The following is a 20,785-nucleotide window of genomic DNA, read 5'->3' as shown; positions in this document are numbered from 1 at the left end:
TTCATCATAGAAACTTGGTGATTTGACTCAAAAACACAAATGATAATTAGTTACAGAAAAAAATTAATTTAGTTTCAATCCTTCTGCGCCATTTTTTGACCTCCACAAACAATAATAAAAAAAACAACAACAACTGTAATATGGCTCAGAACAACTCCTTTTTTTGCAGAACATAGCGGCGAGCTAGTTTTATACCTTCACAGTTTACAAATAAAATACCACTGAGATAACTTTTTGAACATCCATTTACTCACTTTCAAACAAAGCGATAGGATGAGAAACTGACAGATCAGTAGCTCTCCTGCCTCACACACCTAATGAACAGGATATCTCGATGACACTAATCGGTTCTTTACGTTGTGTCTCAAGGGGCCTAAGCTTTATTTGCCCGCTTCCAATCCAAAAACATTATTCAGTTTTATTTCGTTTTGTTTTTTCCTATAAGAAGAGAATGTTTAATTACGACACAATATTGTAGGTTCGATTTATTTTTCATTCTTGAAGCAGCTTCATTGTCGAAGTTCAAGAAAGTTAAATTGATTCTAAAATGAGAAACTCCAACTGTAGCGTTTTTCAATCTAATTAAATACCACATTTCTGTTTTGTTTGTAATTAAGCACAAAGTTACAGAATGTACCGTCTATATTTTGATCACCACATGGCCCGGCATGGACAAGCGTGTTAAGGTGTGCGACTCGTAATCTCAGGGTCGCGGGTTCGCGTCCTGGTCGCGCCAAACATGTTCTTCCTTTCAGCCGTGGGGGCGTTATAATGTGATGGTCAATCCCACTATTCGTTGCTAAAAGAGTAGCCCAAGAGTTGGCGGTGGGTAGTGATGACTAGCTGCCTTCCCTCTAGTCTAACACTGCTAAATTAGGGACGGCTAGCACAGATAGCCCTCGAGTAGCTTTGTGCGAAATTCTAAAAACAAACAAACAAACAATGATCACCACAAGTATCAAAACCCGGCTGCTAGCACTGCAAGTCCGTTGAAATAGCACTGTAATACTAGGAGGTGTGCTACTAGACACTGATATTAAAGCTATTAAATATTAATCAAACCACTTCAATAAAGTCTGCGTGTAGGTTATTTGATCATAAGAGACACATTAGAAACGCAGAACAAACGAGTGATATAAATCAGTCGTCACCATAGCAGATGCAAGCAGGTGTGTAAACAAAAGATAGTCCACTTATAGAACCCTAAACGGGCTCTTAGAGAGAAGAGGTTCACGAAGTGAATTATACGTGGTAAAAAGTCAGTCTTGTTTGAAGAGCCCTTTACCTCTGAAGTGACACAACCATATATCACAGTTAAGTTGGTTTATAATCTGTGTTGGATACACAATGAAATTAGCATGAAAAGCTCTAAACATCAGGAAAGGTCGTTTATTTGTAGCTTTATAGTATCTTTTATACATTACAGAAATATTAAATAATATATGTGTTTTGTCTGCCCTGATTTCAACGCATGTAAACAACGGTATGTTTAAAAAATCGTTAGATCGTACAGTAACGTTATAAGTTTATTTAGTGATAGTACCATAATGTCTAGCCCTAGCTAAACTAAAGCAAAACAGATTAGTTTACCTCTGTATCGAATCCAAGCCGTACGTAATAAAGGCTTGGCTAGTGTTAAGCCTAAAACAAGTGGCCTTATAGATTTACGTGTCTGAATTATTTTGTAGCATGAAAACTTTCTACAGTACTATAGCAACCTGGATTGCGTATAAATCGATCTCTAGTTTTGTTTATAAATTTTGAAAATGTTTTATAATTCTTGTTATTCTAGCAATCCTGTGTTTAAAGAATTACTATTCCGATAGAGATACTAATTGAACCACGGATGCTTTGTGAGTTTCCCCATAGTATATGAATAAACGGAACTCACTGGCATGAAGATACAATTCCAAGAGGATTAGATGGGTGGGTCTGTTTTTCTTAAAGCAAAGCAACATCGGGTTATCTGCTGGTCCAGGAACGGGAATCGAACCGCTGATTTTAGCATTGTAAATCCGTAGACTTACCGCTGTACCAGCGGGGGACAGAATTATGTGGAATTTATTCGAGAAAAACTTTCGTAAATAGTTTTTAACGCAAGTAAAATACGAAATAAATTGTTTTAAAATAAAGTTTTAAAGTATTATCAGAACGATTGTTTAGTTTCGTGTTGTGCTAAACTTTTTATTTAAATATTCTAAATTCTTGTCTTATCATCTTCAGTTTATTAAATAATCTAAAAATAATAAAATTAGCTTGTTTATTAATCCAAAGTACGAAATCCATATTTGGAAAATGGAAAATCACATCGCACGTAATCCCCTCATTTTGGCGACAGAGAATAATTATTTTGTGGCTTTCGGTTTCCACAAAACGTGAACAACGTAATTATCCAAATTATTTGGTACATTTTCAATCACTAGATGATAGTCTGTATCTTTACCTCATAGCTACGTAGATGTAAAAAATAAAAATTACGTAGATGTAAAAATGTAAATTGCAATAAACATAATATAAAACCTAGGAAGGTCGAAACTCTGTTCTATTCTTATCAATAAAAGTGTTAATACCTATACTAACCGTTCTAAGATACATGAAGAAGCCTTTGTAGTTAAATATATAAATGTTTTTCTTCTGTTACAGGATTCTGGTTTAATAACATAAGCAGATTATTGGCTATTACATAGTATTAAAAATACAATCAATTGGATACTCTTCGCTACTACTACTCTGCAAAATCCAGGATAAGTACAAGTAACTTGTTACTCCACTACCATCACAAGATCCAGAACTACTGAGATCAATTTATTACTGCATTACCATTATATGATTCATAACTACTGAGATCAACCTGTTACTACACTACCATCACAAGATCCAGAATCAATAAAACCAACTTATTACTTCATTGCTATTACAAGGTTCAGGATCAGTATTGCTGGTTTCTTTTGGGATGTCAACGAAAAGCTAAATATGCGCATCCTAGTTTTCAACTGATGGACTGAGAAGAAGAGCAACTAGTCAAGATCACCTTCCGCCAATTTTTGGGAAACTATTTACCAACGTACAAAGGGATCAGCGTCTCCTGTGTGTATTCCAAGAGTTATGCAACGTTAAGGCTATTATATCTCATTTAGCCCTCGAAAAAAACTTTGCTCTTAATAAGGATTTCTTGTTTATGTAAACGAGTGTGACTAAGAAGGACAGGATAAGCCAAAACATCTAAGTCACTTTATAATTATCCCACAGTTAAAAGACCGATAATTTTCTTTAACGTTTTTTTATCAACAGAAGTATGAAATTACACGACCTTTTTGGTTTCTTTAATAGTTTAAAGCATGATTCTCACAGAATGTTTAGCTCGTAACAAAATAAATCATATCTTCTTCCGTATATGTTTCAGTCGTTTTATCTCTCTCCATTTGGAAACACGACTTTTGCAAATCTAATTCTGCTCTCTAGATATCCCTATTTGATAACTGATAGATTAGAGGAAAGGCAACAAGACAAAAGTACTTACCGCTAAACCTTGGCCTACTACTGTCTGATCAAATAGTGAGATTTGGTCATCACCCTTATAACACACCTATGGGCCCAAAGTGTGATGTTCTGTTTCCTGTTGGGTTTTTTTTATGCGATGACGGTACACGAACGATGGATCTGTGGATCTACAGTCCGATCGATCTGCTAATCACACTCGGACTCCTAGATCGGTAAAACCAAGAGTGAAACAATTTTTATAAGTAGTAATAATAAAGTTCTACCAGTGGAATAACGGTAAACATATGAATTTAATGGCTCGATTCCCTGCGGTAGATACAAGAGACATTTCAATGTGGCATTTCTCTGAAATGATTAATAAAGTACAATAGTATGGTTTAAATAAATTTTTTACTCTAAGTCCTATGCAATGTATGTTGGAAATTCCTTTCTAATGCCCCTGTTTTGTTTCTTGTGATTGATAAAAATTTGGGTTCTTCTACTTATCGTTTGACTTGTCAGTTCTGTATTTTTATCTGTGAAAAAATAAAGTAAGTTGTCAGAAGTCAAACAATATGACAACAAAAAATGATAAATTCTAAACAATGGACAACATTTATTATTTCGTAGTAGGTGGTCTACTCGTAATAGAATGTGTATTACTGTTTATTGAATATAGAATGAGAGATTTTCATGAAAAAAGAATACTCAGTTTTGTGATTTGTTCAGACTTGTACTCAAGATTTGAATGCTGCTTATCCCAAAGGCTAACCTTCTTTTTTTTACATCTCCTTCAATGTCACAACTTTACGAATACCATGCTACGTCAGACCGCTCAGGGGAATATTGTCAGGAGGTAGAGGGAAATGAAAGCATGACATGTTAACATTAAAGCTTAGCGCGTCTCATCTGAAAATAAATATATGAAAGGCGACATAAACACTGGTTTTGAGTATGCAGTTTGGTAGGATTAACTACGTCCATTGAACAACATTATAAACCTAAAGCTAAAGCTATAAGTCTTTATTTGAAATGTGTTTTACGATTATACCGATTGATGACTGTTCAACTGTGTAACAATTGGCGATACTGAATCATATGTTCAATCTACTGTACCATTTACTGCATTGCAAGTACTACAGAACCATTGAAACTTCGTTATTTTTATACTTTTTTCCTTCCTGTATTAACAAACTGTTGTATTTTTTATCTTTTACGAAGCATAAAAGATGTAATCCAACCTGTTCCTTAGAGTATTTGCACAACATACTGGGGAAGATTGTTTTCTTATTTTTTAGAACTGAAATAAAGTTCATTATTCTGTTGTCTTCGCGCTGCCTTTCAATTGTCAAAATTACCAACACATATTGTGACACAAATATCAACCCTTAGGTCTCACCTATTTATCCTCAAAACCATTTGATTTTTAGTTCTCGCACTTTGCCAACGCTAGTTGTTATTGAAATACTTTACAGGAAATAACACATCATGCAGATAGCAGTCAAAAACTTGACATTTTGTCTTTTGTCAAAACAAAAAGCTGTGGAACTGGTAGTATGATTTGTTAAAAAGTTTCTTACTAGGATTTGAACATTTGGTAAGTATGCGTACCAGAACAGATCCAACAGACGAAGCAGCAGCTGGACCAATATCTTATTACACTAACTGTAAGACTGTTTAAACTTGCACTTCAAAAATTGTTTCTAGCTAAATAAATAAACTTACAGTAGCACGTATGAATCAGTATAACTACATAATAAATTACATGTTTAATCTGCAAGTGTACATGCTTGTACTTGCTTACAGCTATGGTGAGTATGTCAGTAAGCACTCATTTCTCGGAATCATAAAGAAGTGTTTGCAACTAATTAATACTTTAAATAAATTATAGTAATGTTAGCACAAAACTCAATCTCAGAGCAGCTATTTATCAAAATTGTCCTGGAGGTACGTGTTCCCAAAGCTTCCTGGCACTGTCATGCTTTGTACAATATTCTTAGTTTCTGGCCAATCAAAAATTGCTTTCTCCATCTCTCTCCATACATAATAATACAAAAAATAAACATAAAAAAGTGGATTCTCTTTCACATCTCAGTTGGAATATATCACCAGTGTTTCGTCAGGTTCTTAAAAACAAAAACATGTTAAAAACTGCACTTACATGTTTTTCATTTAAACGGTGATCACTGTCATCGTATTTTGGTGACTTCTCTTATTTTATCCATTATATATTCACAATGTATCATTCTCTCACCCTAAACATTTCAAGCATCGGAATCTTTGGCTTTTGTTAATAATTTTCAACTTTTGTGATGATTTTTAACACATGTATTGTAGAAACCTTCTATTGTTATCCCATTATATACATGTACATATATATATATATACATACATACAAGAGTTCTATATTTAAACATCTTAGATTTAAACAATTTATTTATTCATCCAGAAAAATTTTGGTACTTCTTTCAAACACAAAATAGTTCTCAAAATTATAATAATTAAAATCACTCTAAACTCTGAAAACTTTAAAACGAAACTTTAGAGTTGTTTGTGTGAATTTTTCAAAATTTAATCATCTATTATTTTGTATTCAGTTCTCAGTAGTCTTTTTTCATTTAATTATTATTTTATGTATTACTTTAAAACCTGAGACTAAGCATATTCTAGTATTAACGTACAGAAATTCTGAAATCGAGAGTTCGTTTTACCCCATTGCCACAAAATCATGTTCGGTCTTTGGGCTAAGGTTTCGTTATAATTGTGATGGTTAAATCCAATGCATTATTCGATCAGAAAAAAGGAGATTAAGAGTTGACGGTTAGTGCTATTGATTAACCGCCTTTCTTCCAATTTATCAGTGAAAAATTAGGGATGATTATGCAAACTGTTCAACTTTGCCAGAAAATTTAGAAGCAAGCAAATATTTTAAACTGTTTCTTGTAAAATCTGTGGAAAAGTGGAAAGGTTTTGTTTCGTGTTTGTTGTCACAGGAATTAAACCACTCGAAATTTAAATATGGGATAGAATAACGCTCCTTACCATTCAGCATTAGTATTTATAACTCTCAGAATTACCTGATTTTTACCTGTGGTTCGTAATTATTAACGAATAATTACGATTATCTTGAAAATAAATATTACCAAAAGTGTATGCCCGAAATCGTTCGACCGTATTTTATTTTTCTAGTATGGTTGATATAAACAAGCTTTAAAAAACTTGTACACGTAATTTTTCAACAAATTATTTAGATGACTGGATATTTATTTACTGCACTTCTATAACAGACAAGGTCAGGCCACAGTCATACAACAGGAACTGCATGTGTTACGCTACCTAGTAGTCATTATAACTACTAAAACTAACTCGATGTCTTTATTATATTCAAATTTAACTTTTTGCTTCACGGTTTACAGAAGTTATTCGAAATTGAACAATAATACACTAGGGTTAAAGCGGATAATATAACTAATTTAAAGTTCTTAAAATATAATGAGTTTATTTAAAATAAGAATATCGGAACAATAACGTTACTAGAATGGCATCATACATTCCACATTGCAATAGAAAAATACTTCAGCTGAATACAGATGGTTTATATGCTAGACCTGTGAAGGTTACACCCTTGTTGGAAGAAAAATCTTCCTACCTCTGGTACATACCAAGAAGTTTCCAAACATCATACAAATAACATAAGTAACATCTGATATCAGTGTACTAAATATCTCTTTAAAATGCATTCTACTACACTTTATAAATACACAAAATTAATAAACTACAGTATTAAATGCACATCATTTTGACCATTCAGTATTCAAACTAACCATGGTCGTACATCAAAACACTATAGATATAGAAATGTTATATTAAAATTCAAATTGTTGCTGTATTTTACATACTAATAAAAGCTATTTAATTACCTAAATGAATTGGACTGTAAGTTGTAGTCAATTTACTGTAAATTAATAAACACACGTTTAAGATATTAAATAGTCTGAAAACGTCTTGATTACTACAATACCTAACTTAAAAGTTGAAAAACTTAAAAATTCCATTATTTCTTATTTTATGTAATGTCCTACTATATTTCAGTAAACAAGTATTTACATTTACTTAAGCAAATAAGAACTATCAAACGTGCTACTTTTTTGGTTTTCTTTGGAGAGAGGGGTTATCAAATTTGGATTTGGAAAAGTGACTACTGGTAGGTAGTTCAAATATCAAAATTGTGTTCATCATTGTTAATATCTGTGAAAAATTTGTAAGATTACCAAATGGTGAACAAATCAGACTTATGTGTTGAATTAGTAAGTTGATATTAATAATCACTGTTATGATACTGAAAATAAATAAATAATTACAAATCAAAAAATAAATAAGTAACCAATCCCTTAAAGATCTTTATTATTGAAATAAAAAAAACAGTAAAATTCACACAGGATAATTTCAAAATTCATAACTAGCAGATTCCATGATTGAATAGAAATATTTTTAAAAGAGTTGAATAAAAGTTGGACTTTAATGTTTAGAAAAATAAATGCTTATCTAATGGATGACAAATTTTGGATATTTTCTAGAATAAAACAATATTATAAGAAAATTCTCTGTATATGCAGGTTTGAAAAATGTAAAATATTTCATCAACCCAGTGAAACCACTGTTGAGTCAATACCTATAATTACTGGTTGATTTTTATGCAAAATTGAAAAATATGGAATCAAATACAAGAATAAATATTAACCTTTTCTCAAACGAGACAAAAATATTTTAGTTCTGAGTAAATTTAAGGAAGAGGGGTTCGTACACATATGCGTATATAGTATAGTCACTTAAAGTAATTAAATCGTAAGAGCTGTGACCACAAACAAGTTTAATCCTTTGTATACAACACTAGTAACAATAAACCATTTTTATAAAGTATGAAAACAGTTCAGTATCAATTGTGAATGTAAGTTTTAGTACTCATATACACATAAAATTCTAACAGTTTTTATCTTTCAATATAAAATAAAAAATCTCTCATAAACTAGTCATACTTAAACAATTTAAAACTGGTCTCTTACCTTTCCATTTTTGTTGAATCTATAAAGCCCATTTTCTTTAATTAATTCAATGCAAACTACTTTTTTGAATAGATATTTTGTGTCAGTTAACAGCTGTCATACATACAATTATTGTTTTTACAACATAAATGAAAAATGTAAGTTTTACCAACAATAAAAAAACTGTTTTTTGCCTACACAAAAAAAATCCTAGCTTAAAGTAACATTTATTTTTAAAATGCCCATTAAAAATTTTAAAAGTTTTGCATCTTCTATCTTTCTGATTAATGCTGTTCACAGTGCATATTAAAACATTTAAAATTTTAATAAACATATTTCATTCAAATTAAAATTGTGATTAAATGTAAAACTTGCTTTCAAGTAAACAAGCTAAAATGTTTTGTTCTTTTGTTCCAAAATGAATAACAGAAAATACACATACTGTACAAAGATACTAAATTCATAAAAAATCTATTTTATCATACATACACGTATTGAAGTTTAAGTTTCTTGATATGAGATGGACGCTTTTTTTTGTCATATGAGATTTTTAATACAAAGTGATAAAAAATGTTTCAAGACATTTTTACCAAATCCACAAGATGTTTACAATATATTTGAACATCAGTCCATGTCTCCATTTTTATCATCAAGGGAATGTAAACCCATCAGTAAAAAGAATCTGCCTCTAACAGAGATTGTCTACCACGTTAAATAAGCAGTAACATTTCAACTGCTCCCAAACACACACAATATACTCCAACTGTTTTTAATGCTGCAAGAACAAATAAAGAGAAGTGACATAAAATTCACAGTTCAAGTATTATCCAAACCATATTTTATTTCTTGTAAAGTTCTCAAAGTTTTTCCTTAGATGGTATCCAGATAACAGAGCTGGACTGTTCGTTAATCATATTCTTCACTCTTACATATATTTCTTCTGGAGTGTCACCTTGAATAATGCCTACAAAAATGATAGTTTTAAAACTATAAAGGGAGTACAATGTAAACTAATTCAAATTCATATAATAGACAATTAAATACGATTTATAATTATAAATTTTTTCAAACTTTATATTATACAGGTATGCTGTAGGTTTCACATTTAAAAACACTTTTAACATATTTGCAGCATTATTCTTTTTCTAAACAGATATTGCATGCCTTAGTAACAAACAATTAAAACCTTGATAACACATTTTTATGGAATGAGCAGGATGGTATAATGTATTTAAGTTCTGAGTTTTATATTAGTGTAAAAATAGTATTAATTTAATTACTTGAAATGTTTCCAGTAAGCGTAAAAAACCAGCTCTCTAAAACAAGCTGTGTATGAAAGTAACAAAAATCATCTAATATTATCATCATTATTTAGCTCTTTCATCAAGGAATCTTTGGAAAGCTCCCTAGTTCCCATCAGTTGTCATTTACCAAAATATCATATGTTTAAAGTGTGTAATGTGAAGTGATAATTTCCAGTAAGCTGAAATCTAAAATTTGGAGATTGATGTTTTACAATATACCCATATACTGTCAACTGAAATTCACTTTTAATGCTAATATGTAAAATAAACTATTGTTTTAATAATAGAGATGTTATTTTGTTAATGCAAAGCAACACAATAGGCCATCTGCACTCTGTGTCCACCACAGGGAATTGAACTCAATATTTTAGCATTATAAGCATGTAAGTTTACTGTATTGACCCACGTAAGAACAAAAATAAAGAAATAATTATTGTAATTCAAATGTCCAGAAGAAAATGGTTGATAAATGAATCTCACCAGTAAAATATTGGCCAAACTCGTATTCCATTTTAATTGAATTATTATAGATTTTCTTGGCTTGATCTTCAGTCATCCTCTTATTCATCTCCCTAAAGTATGAGAAGAAAACATGAGAGTTCAATGCTTCAATACTGTTTCTCAAGCAAATACATTTCATATCTCTAAATTAATTAGACATGCACTGAAACTTTTTTGTTTTTGCTTTTAAAATTACTGTACAATTTTCAATAATTATGTAACTTGTAGGTTATCTTATAGCAAAGCCACATCGAGCTATCTGCTGTGTCCACCAAGGAAAATTAAACCCTGATTTTAGTGTTGTAAATCTGAAGACTTACCACTATTCCAATGGGGGACTAATAACTATGATCCCGTTATTTAATCTACTTGTTATTTAAATCTCCTGTTGCTTTTACTTAGTAATATTCAATTTACCTGCCAACTATTTAAGTTTGATATGTAGCCACAAAAAAGCTGTATCAATTCAATCAAAAGTAAAGGAAAATAAATTCTATCTTAGGAATTTTCTTACATTCATTTAAATTACTGTTACTTATATATGATGCACAGATAATTTTTACATAGAAACTCTACAGTTTCAAGTTGAATTCAATCCTTAGAAGCTTCTCTGACAATATGTGAACAGCTGTATAAAACACACATGTTGTTCCTAAAGTACATAGAAGTGTATTATTTGATATACTATACATAGTACGAGTTAAAACATATATTTTAGTAAACAGTGTAACAGTAGTAGTAAAATGAAATATTTGTGAGAATAACACTTCAACATTCAACTGACCTATTACAATTAAAACATTAGATCTTAAAGCCTACATTTAATACACTAATGAAACTGTTGGAAAGCTGAAAAAGTATGTGATTCTCAAACAGTTTTAAGAGATTCTCTTCATTACTCAAATTCCATTGAAACATGGGGTTTGAAAATTAATGTTTTTAATACAAAATACAGAAAATCCTCTTAGTATTAAACTTATAAAGTACCTACAACTGTTCACAATCAACTGTTTACTGATTAGTTATTTCAATATCTTCTATTAAAAAATACAACAAAAGTTAATATAATACAGATTATGCTTATACATTGCATTTCAAGTACCAAGGAGATGCAAAAAACCCTGTAAGTCTGGTTCTAATAAATAGTGGCTGAGAATCACCAATTTACAAATATCATCTTAAAAAGAGCATTTTAACAAATTCAAGTCAGCAATACAAAATAAGATATCTGAGACACATAATCCCTAATATTTTGAGACAGTCATAAAGTTATACTATTTAAGCATATACTAGGTAATAAGTAAAATGAAATTTAACTGTAATAACTACTTCTTTTTTAACTAGGATCAAGAAAAGAGTGTTATATTTTAAACACACTATAAGAAAAATCAAAATTAAAAAGGAAACCAGTCTTCACCTTAAAATTAAAAACACACTATGAGAAAAGCATCTGGAAAAATAAATTATACTGATGTACATTGTTTCAAATATTAAAGGTACTGCTGTGAAAAGGATTTAAAATTCTTAATTTACTAGTAACTCTTTTGATGGTATCAAAAAATATAATAATAAATGGTCAACAAAAATTTCAAAGATAACAACTACAGATAGGTAGCTTCCTATCGCAAGTTTTGATTACTTATTTTTCTTCCATCAAAACCTTTCAACATTGCTTTCTGCTATTAGTCATACCTCAGTGTCTTTTGGACTGAAAATTTACCGATATCCAACAGCGTATGCTTATCATAAAACTAGTAAATTGCAATTAAACTGTCACTGCCACCTACAGTTTCAACTGATATTAATAAAAAAAATTGTAAGCATTAGAACATTAACTAACCCTTTTGCAACGGGTAAAGAGTCAAAGGCCATGCTGTCACATTTGTTGACTTGCATTCAAAGTTTTACCTAACTACTATTTTATGAATTTATGTTAATAGGTTTTGTATCAAACTTTAGATTACACTTCAAACTCTGATACTGTATATGAGTTAATTTCTTGATTTAAAAGTAAATATTACAAGAACAAACCTAAATATATATTTCAGTGAATCAAGTGATATGTTGAATGCAGCACTGTTTAAAATTAGATGTTTGTGATGTTAAAATACTAAGTCTGTAGTTTTGTATGAATTAAGAACTCAAATTACCAATACTGACAAGCTAGAATATATAATAAGAACCTCGTATCTTTTTATTTTGCCGAGATGTGGCTTATGTACTGAGTAAAACACAATGGCCCTGTTCATTTCTTTCAATTTTTGGAAAAAGTCCTTTATATACACTTATTTCAATATATGACATGTGAATAACCAGTTGTCAGCTTAGAATGTCCTCCTAGTAGTTTTCACAGCCATTTTAATCTGTGAAAAGGCTACCATATTCTTTCAAACCAACATTTCAAGGAGGTAGGTTGTACCCCTAGTTTGTTCAAAATTTCATATTTTTCTAGACCTAAATACAACTTAGTTACTAAGCTTGATAAATTATAGTGAAATTCAATGATATAGATATAAAAATTTGTGATTTTTGTTTATTCAAATATATATATATATATATGGAACTTTAAAAGAATATTTTTTTTAAAACCTTCACGTGTAAAAGTTTAAAAGGCTTAGCAACCTATGCCAGCAGCAATTAAGTTCAAAGGTCGTAGCTAAGAGAGATAAATGTTTGTGCTTTTTTATTTATTGTTCTATACTCTATGAAAAATAAGTTTAATAACTTATTTCTAAATAGTAATAATCTATATACATATGTAATGTATAATAACTGAAATGAGACTATATATTACAAAATACTAGTCCACTAAAACACAGCTAAAAGAGGGGGTCACTTTGTAAAGACTACAGGTCAGTTTTATACTTTTGGATACAGTAAAGTGAGTGAATGTGTATTGCACCAAAGCAAGTTATGTAATGTTAGCCAGGCACAACTGGAAGGTTAATATAATAACAAATAATAAATATATTATAATGTTATGAGACTTAAGCTGCTTAGGCTAAAATATAAAGTCTTACTGAAAACAAACATCTGAAATGTATTTAGGACATTTTAGAGATTACACAAATAATATTTGAGATCTCCAGGATGAAGAATAGTTTTATTAATCATAACATAAAATCACTTCACACCCAGACTAGTAATGAAACAGACTCAATATTTTCACAAACAAAATTTTAGTAAAAATACTTCATTAAAAAATCTAATTTTCTATGTATAAAATCTTGTAATCTTTACTAAAAGTCTACCAGATTTTGTGAAGGTATATATACAGCATCACAATATATAGTATAAATGCTTAACATGTGCAAATATGTATATAAACTAATCTATATTACATATTGAGCCTATCGTGAAAGGGTTAATCATTAAATACTGTGGTGGATGTTAACTGGACTTAGACTAAGAATACAAGCTGATCAAAACATGTAATCCTACTTAGGCACTTACAGGATTGATTCTACAGATTTTGGCTTGATGAATATTGCAACTGGATGGAGGTCAACCAGTTGGAGTCTCTTTATTGCACTTCCACTAACATCAAGAATACAGTGCTTACCCTGGTGAGAGAAATAACATATTGTGTTTGATAGTTCTGCACATCCATGTGGTATAAAACAATTGTGCATTTTATTGTAATGTTAATTTATTTAGTATTTCTCATGATGTTTACAGAACACAAGTATCACTTTGTTACTTACACTCCCAGCTACTTCTCGTACAGCTTTGACACTAGTACCATACAAATTGTCATTGTACTGACCAGCCTCTGTAAACATGTGGTTTTGAATGTCCAGTTCCATTTGTTCTCTAGATTCTACGAAATGGTAATCATGACCATCAACTTCATGATCACGTTTTGGACGAGTTGTGTCTGAGAAAAGTCAAACACATTTTAAGTTCTGTACACATTAACTTTTCCTAGTTACAAAACAAACTCTCATTTTGTTTAACTTAGCTTTGGGAAAATATAAAATGTGTAAAAGAAAATTTTACATAAATAAGATATATATGTGTGTTATATTAATGGAAACTAATAACAGAAGAATTGATTTTGAGGTACTAACTTCTTTAGTTGTTACCATTAAAAAATTAAAGCAAAGCAAAACGTATTAATTATTAGTCATTGAGTTGCAAATGATTCACCAAACCAGTGACATAACCTTTTGTCTTCACTTTCAAATTCCCATATAGCTTATTTTTTGTACTCTACACTATTAACAATTTCCTTCTGCTTATAAGTAACTACTAAAAAGGAAACATTTATTTCCATACAGTACATAAAGTTAAAGATGTGAAAGTAATGTAGCACTATTTTTCAAATAAAGTTCCAATCAAAACAATAATTTACAAACACCATTTCTAGTATGTTTTGTAATGACCTTATGTTTAACTACTCTGATGCATGTTAGTTGTCACTAAAGCAAATATGCTTAAAATAACAAAACATTACTTAATTTTAGCAAGGTATAAACCTGAAAATCACCACTTAACTTTTAGTGTTAAGTGAAATGAAAGAATTAACGAATCCTCTTTCTTAGATTTCAATGTACAAAACTTATAGTTACAGACTTAATTTTAATCCATCCAATATTATTACTACCTGGTTATTAATTATTCTTACTAATTTAAAAAGTAAACTCAGGTTTAATTGAACATTTAATTTATAATGAAATATTTCTTATACATTACCTATTTTTATTTTAGACAGGTGAGACTTAAAACTGATACAGACTCTTTGTTGCTCTAGAATTTTTTAGGCTTGTGAAGAAAGGTAAAATAATGTTTGATTAATAAGTTAAACTTACGAGGTACACAGTTACCAAATCTGTCCGGATGCTCACACACTAAATCTTCGTTAATTCGGTCTTTCAGAAAACCCAATATGATAACTGGCCTAGTATAAGAAACTACATGGAGAAAATTAAAAACAGACTTGACAATGACAAACACACTGACATAAAAACCTTTCTGCTACAGTCATATTTAAGTTAATGGTCAATTATTTTACAATAAATTTTTATCTGGATTTTAAAAAACAATTAAACATAATTATAATAAAAATGTTAATAACAATTATAAAGTTTGCATAGCTAAGTAGCTTATTTTAACTGCAAATCATAAAAGATGACTAGACTACTATATATGAAAAGCTTTAATCAATTTAAATCACTAGCTCACTGAGAGTTACCCCCAAGGCACAAGCTAACCAAGTAACAGAACTATGACTGGTTTAAGAGGATAACAAAGAAACAAAAACTAATGAATTGCACATAAAATAATGCAACTGACAGTTAAAAGCTACAGCTGAACTGATACATTGCTTATAAACACAGACAGTAAAATAAACATAAAAGAATATATGTAAGAAAATTCTGTGAATCTATATAACTTTAAATTGGCAATATAAAAGGGTGTAAAGGCCAAAATAATTTTAAAAATTTTCTTTTAAATTCATAATAAATATATATGAAAACCAATCACATTTCAACAAGGAAGTACTATTATAATAAGATACAATAGGATCTGTAGTTCAACAATAACTATAATTATCAAGATGTAAGCAGCTAATCTCAAATGTAAGACATCTGATAAGTCGTTTTTTTTTTTTTAATTACTGCTTACAGTTGTTAAAAAATAACAGATATGTGAAAATAAAGAGAGAGAACAAAACTCTATGAGATGCAATACTCCTGATAAACTGTCACAAGTTTACTAAAAATACATAAATATTTCTTGTATATCAAATCAGGTACATTTCCTTCATCTAAGTTTTGAATGAATAAGGAAGTAAACTTGCTAGGAACAATAGTTATATAACTTTTCTCTGATGACATAAACTATGACTGATTATGTAAATAATTTGGTATATTAGTAAAGATTATGAAAATTTCAGTTTTCTTTATAAATAGACCAAAAATATTTGCAACTAATTCAGGAGCTGGTGATATATCATCAATTATATTAAAACATATTAACGAGATTCCCACTGTCCCTATCTACTATCTAGCGAAACTACAGCCAATGGAACGAGCTTGGAGAAATCAAAATAGTTTAATAGTTGCACAAAGAACAGCAACGATTGAGAGAAAACAATGAAAAAAAAAAACTATGGGAGAGGTGGACAGCCAAACTGAAATAATTATAAAATTATAAAAACAACTTACTTTCTTGTTGTGTGACTGCTACATAAGATAAGACAGGCTCTTCTGTCACTCCTAGAATGAATATCTTCTATTAATAATCATTGCAACAAATCAAATATACATCCCAAATCAATAAACAATTTATTAGGAAAACTATAAAGAGAAAACTATCATGGCATCAGTGATACTCCATAATTCTTAGTCCAAGAAAAGATTAAATAAACTTTAATAAATGCACCAAAAATACATAACTCAGATATACTAAAAAAATTGCACAATGATTAAAAATAAAGCACAAAAATTAAGTTACAGGAATATTTTTTTGCAAAAATTGAAAGTAAGCACAGTTAGTTGTTATAACAGAATGATGGTCCTTTATAAATACTTAATAAAATTAAAAATAAATCCACACACAGAATTTTCAACAAATATTATTCCTGATATAAACCACAGTGTTTCTTTTCTCAGACAACCAGCTTGCAAATAACTTCAAAAAATAAAAAAACTTTTAGTATAAAATACTTATATACATTAATAAGCTTTATCCAATTCCTACATCTATTTCAAAAATAAATATCATGTTAAGTATTCGAACACAGATAATGAAACCAAAAAACCTTTTTGTTTATAGAAATTTAAATTAAATAATATATGAAATGTGATCTTTCAAATTTGGCTTTACAATCTCATACTAATATAAAATATTTTAAACTTTTAACCAACCAGAAGGGAGACACAAGTGCCTTTAGTTCTTCACAAACTAGTACTGGAAAACTAAATTAAGTTTATAAACTAATGACAATTTTTTACATATGAATTAAATTTATGAAATAAAATCATCAGCAAGCATTTATTATATAAAACACACATATAAGTTAAAATGTATTTATTTCACTAGATGTCTATAATATTAGACAAAGGACTATAGTTGCATTATCATTTACTTGCTGTGTGTCTGTGTGTGCTTTTTTCCTTTTAAGATAACATTTTTACAGTTTAGGTTGATTTTCAATACTAACAGGCAATTTGATATTTACAAGTTTTTTTTATATGTGAAAGTGTACCTTCATGATGTAACTTTAAATATTACTGATGTTAGTTTTGAAGTTCACCTTTCAGTGAATAATTTTGTTTGAAACATGCTCACAAAGCTTTCTTTTCTGATACATCTTTATGTTAAACAATAACTGCATGTATACATATAATTTAATACCTTAATTTACCTTATTACATTTCTAGTGGATTTTCTATGCTTGAATATAAGGATATCTTATTATTAAAAGAGAAAAAATCTATGACATACATATTCAAAATCAAATGATCTTAATGATTGAGTTTTAAATGTTTGGGGTGACTATTAAATGAACATTTAATATTATTGATTATATTCTATTATCTCTTAGCTTATATCATTACAAAAAGAGAGATTTGTCTTTTGCTAAATCAGTTTCTAAAATTCAAAGGTCAAGAGTATATTAATGATTCAAGTCATTACACTTACATCATATATTAACACAATTAAAAAGAGGGAAGGAAATATAAATTAAGCTCTGTATTTTATAAACTACAGTTATTTACATAAGACTGATAATAAAGAAAACAATTTTTGTTCCCAATTGAACACAACAAAAGACAATAAAATATTCAGAAATAAAAAAAAAAAAAAGAGTCAATAAATTTACTTACTATTAATAGTGGATTCATTTTCACTAGCTGCCAAAGTATTCACTTGGTCTAAACAAAACAAAAATTAAACAAATCAGGAGACAAACAAATATAACTGAAAAAGTATGAAAAAATAATACTGACATCTAGCTTTTTCTATATGATTCACATAATGACAGCAAAATATTACATCAGTTAAAGATGTCAGACATATTCTCTAAAGAACCATGCTTTAAATACATTACCAGTAATATAACTTGTATATATATACGAGGGCTGTTCAAAAAATACGCGGACTGACGTCATAAAACAAATGTACTTTATTTAGAAGTTACAGGTCTGGGACCCCTTCAAGGTACTCTTCTCCCCAACGCACACACTTATCCCAACGGTGTTTCCACTTGTTGAAACAGTCCTAGTACGCTTCTTTTGTAATGTCCTCCAGCTCCTTCGTCGTATTTGCCTTAATCTCGGGAATCGTCTCAAATCTTCTTCCTTTCAAGGGTCTTTTGAGTTTGGGGAACAAGAAAACATCGCAAGGAGCAAGGTCAGGTGAGTAGGGTGGGTGGGGAAGAACAGTGATCGAGTGTTTGGCCAAAAAATGCACGAGTTCTGAGGCACAAATTTCGCAGCAACGCGGTGCATCTTCAATTTTTCGGTCAAAATCTTGTAACAAGATCCAACTGATATCCCACACTCTTCAGCAAGCTCCCTAACAGTCAGACGTTGATTTGCCCGCACCAGGGTGTTGATTTTATCGACGTGTGGGTCGTCAATTGACGTGCAAGGACGTCCAGGACGGTCATCATCTTCAATGGACTGTCGACCATCCTTAAAACGTTCATGCCACTTGAAACATGCCGTACGCTTCACAGCAACATCACCGTAAGCCGTGTTAAGCATAGCAAAAGTTTCAGTCGCAGATTTTCCAAGTTTAACACAAAATTTCACAGCAAGTCGTTGCTCCTTCAGGTCATTCATTCTGAAATCCGCCAAACGAAAAAATCGCACTTCACTTAAAACCGCGTAGCTAATACACAAATGAAGATATCTGCAATCGGAAAATGGCGTCGTAATCAGCTGATCTGTGCGCACCTAGTGACACCAAGCGGATTCCACTGGAACCAACTGGAGCCGCACAATTCAAACAGTCTGCGTATTTTTTTAACAGACCTCGTATATAAGCTTATTTTCTGTAGTTTTTCATGACAAGGTTTATAACAAATAGATACAACTTCTACAAAAAAGATATATGAAGAAAACAACTCACTACCATCCACCCACCATATAATGGTAATCCATCTGCTGGCAGCAAGAGAGATGAAGAAAAGAAAAAGTCTTCAAACAATATACTTCACAAACTGTATGGTTCAAAGTAGTGTGAACAGAAATAATAATGTAGAAAGTTGGGTCAGATATTCAGTGAACAATTACAACTACTATACTACGAAACAGTATCATTCAACCAAGATGATCATCACACCATTCTGACATAGTGAGTATTTGTTTTAAAAATTACTAACATAATACCATATAATAATTATATACATAACCATGCAATGTTATAATGTGCAGATTTTGGTAATTTACTAATTTTCATCATATACTTTATTCAATGATCATTATGCATTCTAATAAAAAAAAAAAAGTAGTCATCAGCACAATGTCTAAATCATCAACCTTAACCTCCCACCCCCCACACCGGGTGCACTAATTTATATTTTCTTTTTCACAAAAGACAAAGTTACATATTTCACAAATCAACAAGGGTATTGCCCAAGAAAAATGAAAAGATGAAATATGAAGTGTGATTAACATTTGCTCTTTAGAACACTATAAATGTCATACAAAAATTAGATATCTAGAAAGGAGATAAACAAGGTAGCCACCAGATCCCTTGAACTTCCTTTGAACTGGGAAAAAAAGTACATAGTATTGTGAAATTAAACATAATTGATTTTACATAATAATAATAATCAGGCTTAGACGGAATTGTCAAGCTTATTCAACACTGAAGTGAGACTACTTAAATAATTAACATATTTTATCCCCCCTATTGAATAACCAATTTTTGAGAGTGGGGTGAGTGAGTTGGTGAAACAATATGGATGAGAAACTCAGTTTGTTAATAAATCAAGAATATTATGAAGTTAAGTCAGTCAGTGCTGCATTAGGATATGCTTTCATAGTCTGTCATATTATCAACTTATCACTTAAAATAATACTTTTACTACTATAAAGAACACTATCTTTACTACTTTCCTCCATAGAGAATGAGTTTTAATTTGCACAATAAACATGGAAATTGAACGTTGAAAGCAGTTTGTTTGTTTTTAAATTTCATGCAAAGCTACATGAGGGTAATCTGTACTAACCATACCTAATTTAGTAATGTGAGACAAGAGGGAAAGCAACTAGTCATCATCAACTACTGCCAATTCTTGGATTACTCTTTTACCAACAAATAAGGGGATTGACCATCATATTATAACATTCCCATGGCTGAAAAGGCGAGCATATTTGGTGTGGTGGGGATTTGAACCTACGACCCTCAGATTGACACCCAAGCACCCCAACCACCTGGCCATGATGGGCCTATCAAGGAAGTAAATATATGGTAATTGCATGTACTGTACTGTCTAAA

At 30.4% G+C, this 20,785-nt stretch overlaps 2 protein-coding genes across 11 annotated transcripts in view; one reads left to right on the top strand and one right to left on the bottom strand.

Moving 5' to 3' along the window:
• Positions 1–3,527, top strand: part of LOC143223113 (uncharacterized) — a 184,482-nt gene extending 180,955 nt beyond the window's left edge. The window contains exons 1-2 of one of the 2 annotated variants that reach the window (XR_013012670.1): positions 921–1,483; positions 2,644–3,527. The gene's annotated coding sequence lies outside the window, so the exon portion shown is untranslated. Of the gene's footprint in view, positions 1–920; positions 1,484–2,643 lie in introns of those variants that run through there. The other variant, XM_076450599.1, reaches the window with a different exon arrangement.
• Positions 3,528–7,867: 4,340 nt separating this feature from the next.
• LOC143223081 (disks large homolog 1-like) overlaps positions 7,868–20,785 on the bottom strand; it is a 119,156-nt gene continuing 106,238 nt past the window's right edge. For 5 of the 9 annotated variants that reach the window (XM_076450513.1, XM_076450520.1, XM_076450563.1 and 2 more), the window contains 8 exons: positions 19,426–19,443; positions 18,163–18,210; positions 16,498–16,548; positions 15,139–15,240; positions 14,032–14,204; positions 13,781–13,890; positions 10,307–10,398; positions 7,868–9,486 (listed from right to left, as the gene is read on the bottom strand). In XM_076450513.1, the coding sequence (XP_076306628.1) occupies positions 9,380–9,486; positions 10,307–10,398; positions 13,781–13,890; positions 14,032–14,204; positions 15,139–15,240; positions 16,498–16,548; positions 18,163–18,210; positions 19,426–19,443 (701 nt within the window). In that variant the 3' untranslated portion in view covers positions 7,868–9,379. Of the gene's footprint in view, positions 9,487–10,306; positions 10,399–13,780; positions 13,891–14,031; positions 14,205–15,138; positions 15,241–16,497; positions 16,549–18,162; positions 18,211–19,425; positions 19,444–20,785 lie in introns of those variants that run through there. The other 4 variants (XM_076450528.1, XM_076450539.1, XR_013012658.1 and 1 more) reach the window with 3 other exon arrangements.

The sequence above is a fragment of the Tachypleus tridentatus genome, chromosome 1 (assembly GCF_004210375.1).
Source record: "Tachypleus tridentatus isolate NWPU-2018 chromosome 1, ASM421037v1, whole genome shotgun sequence".
NCBI classification, from domain to species: domain Eukaryota; kingdom Metazoa; phylum Arthropoda; class Merostomata; order Xiphosura; family Limulidae; genus Tachypleus; species Tachypleus tridentatus.
This window is presented reverse-complemented; position numbering and strand designations above follow the sequence as displayed.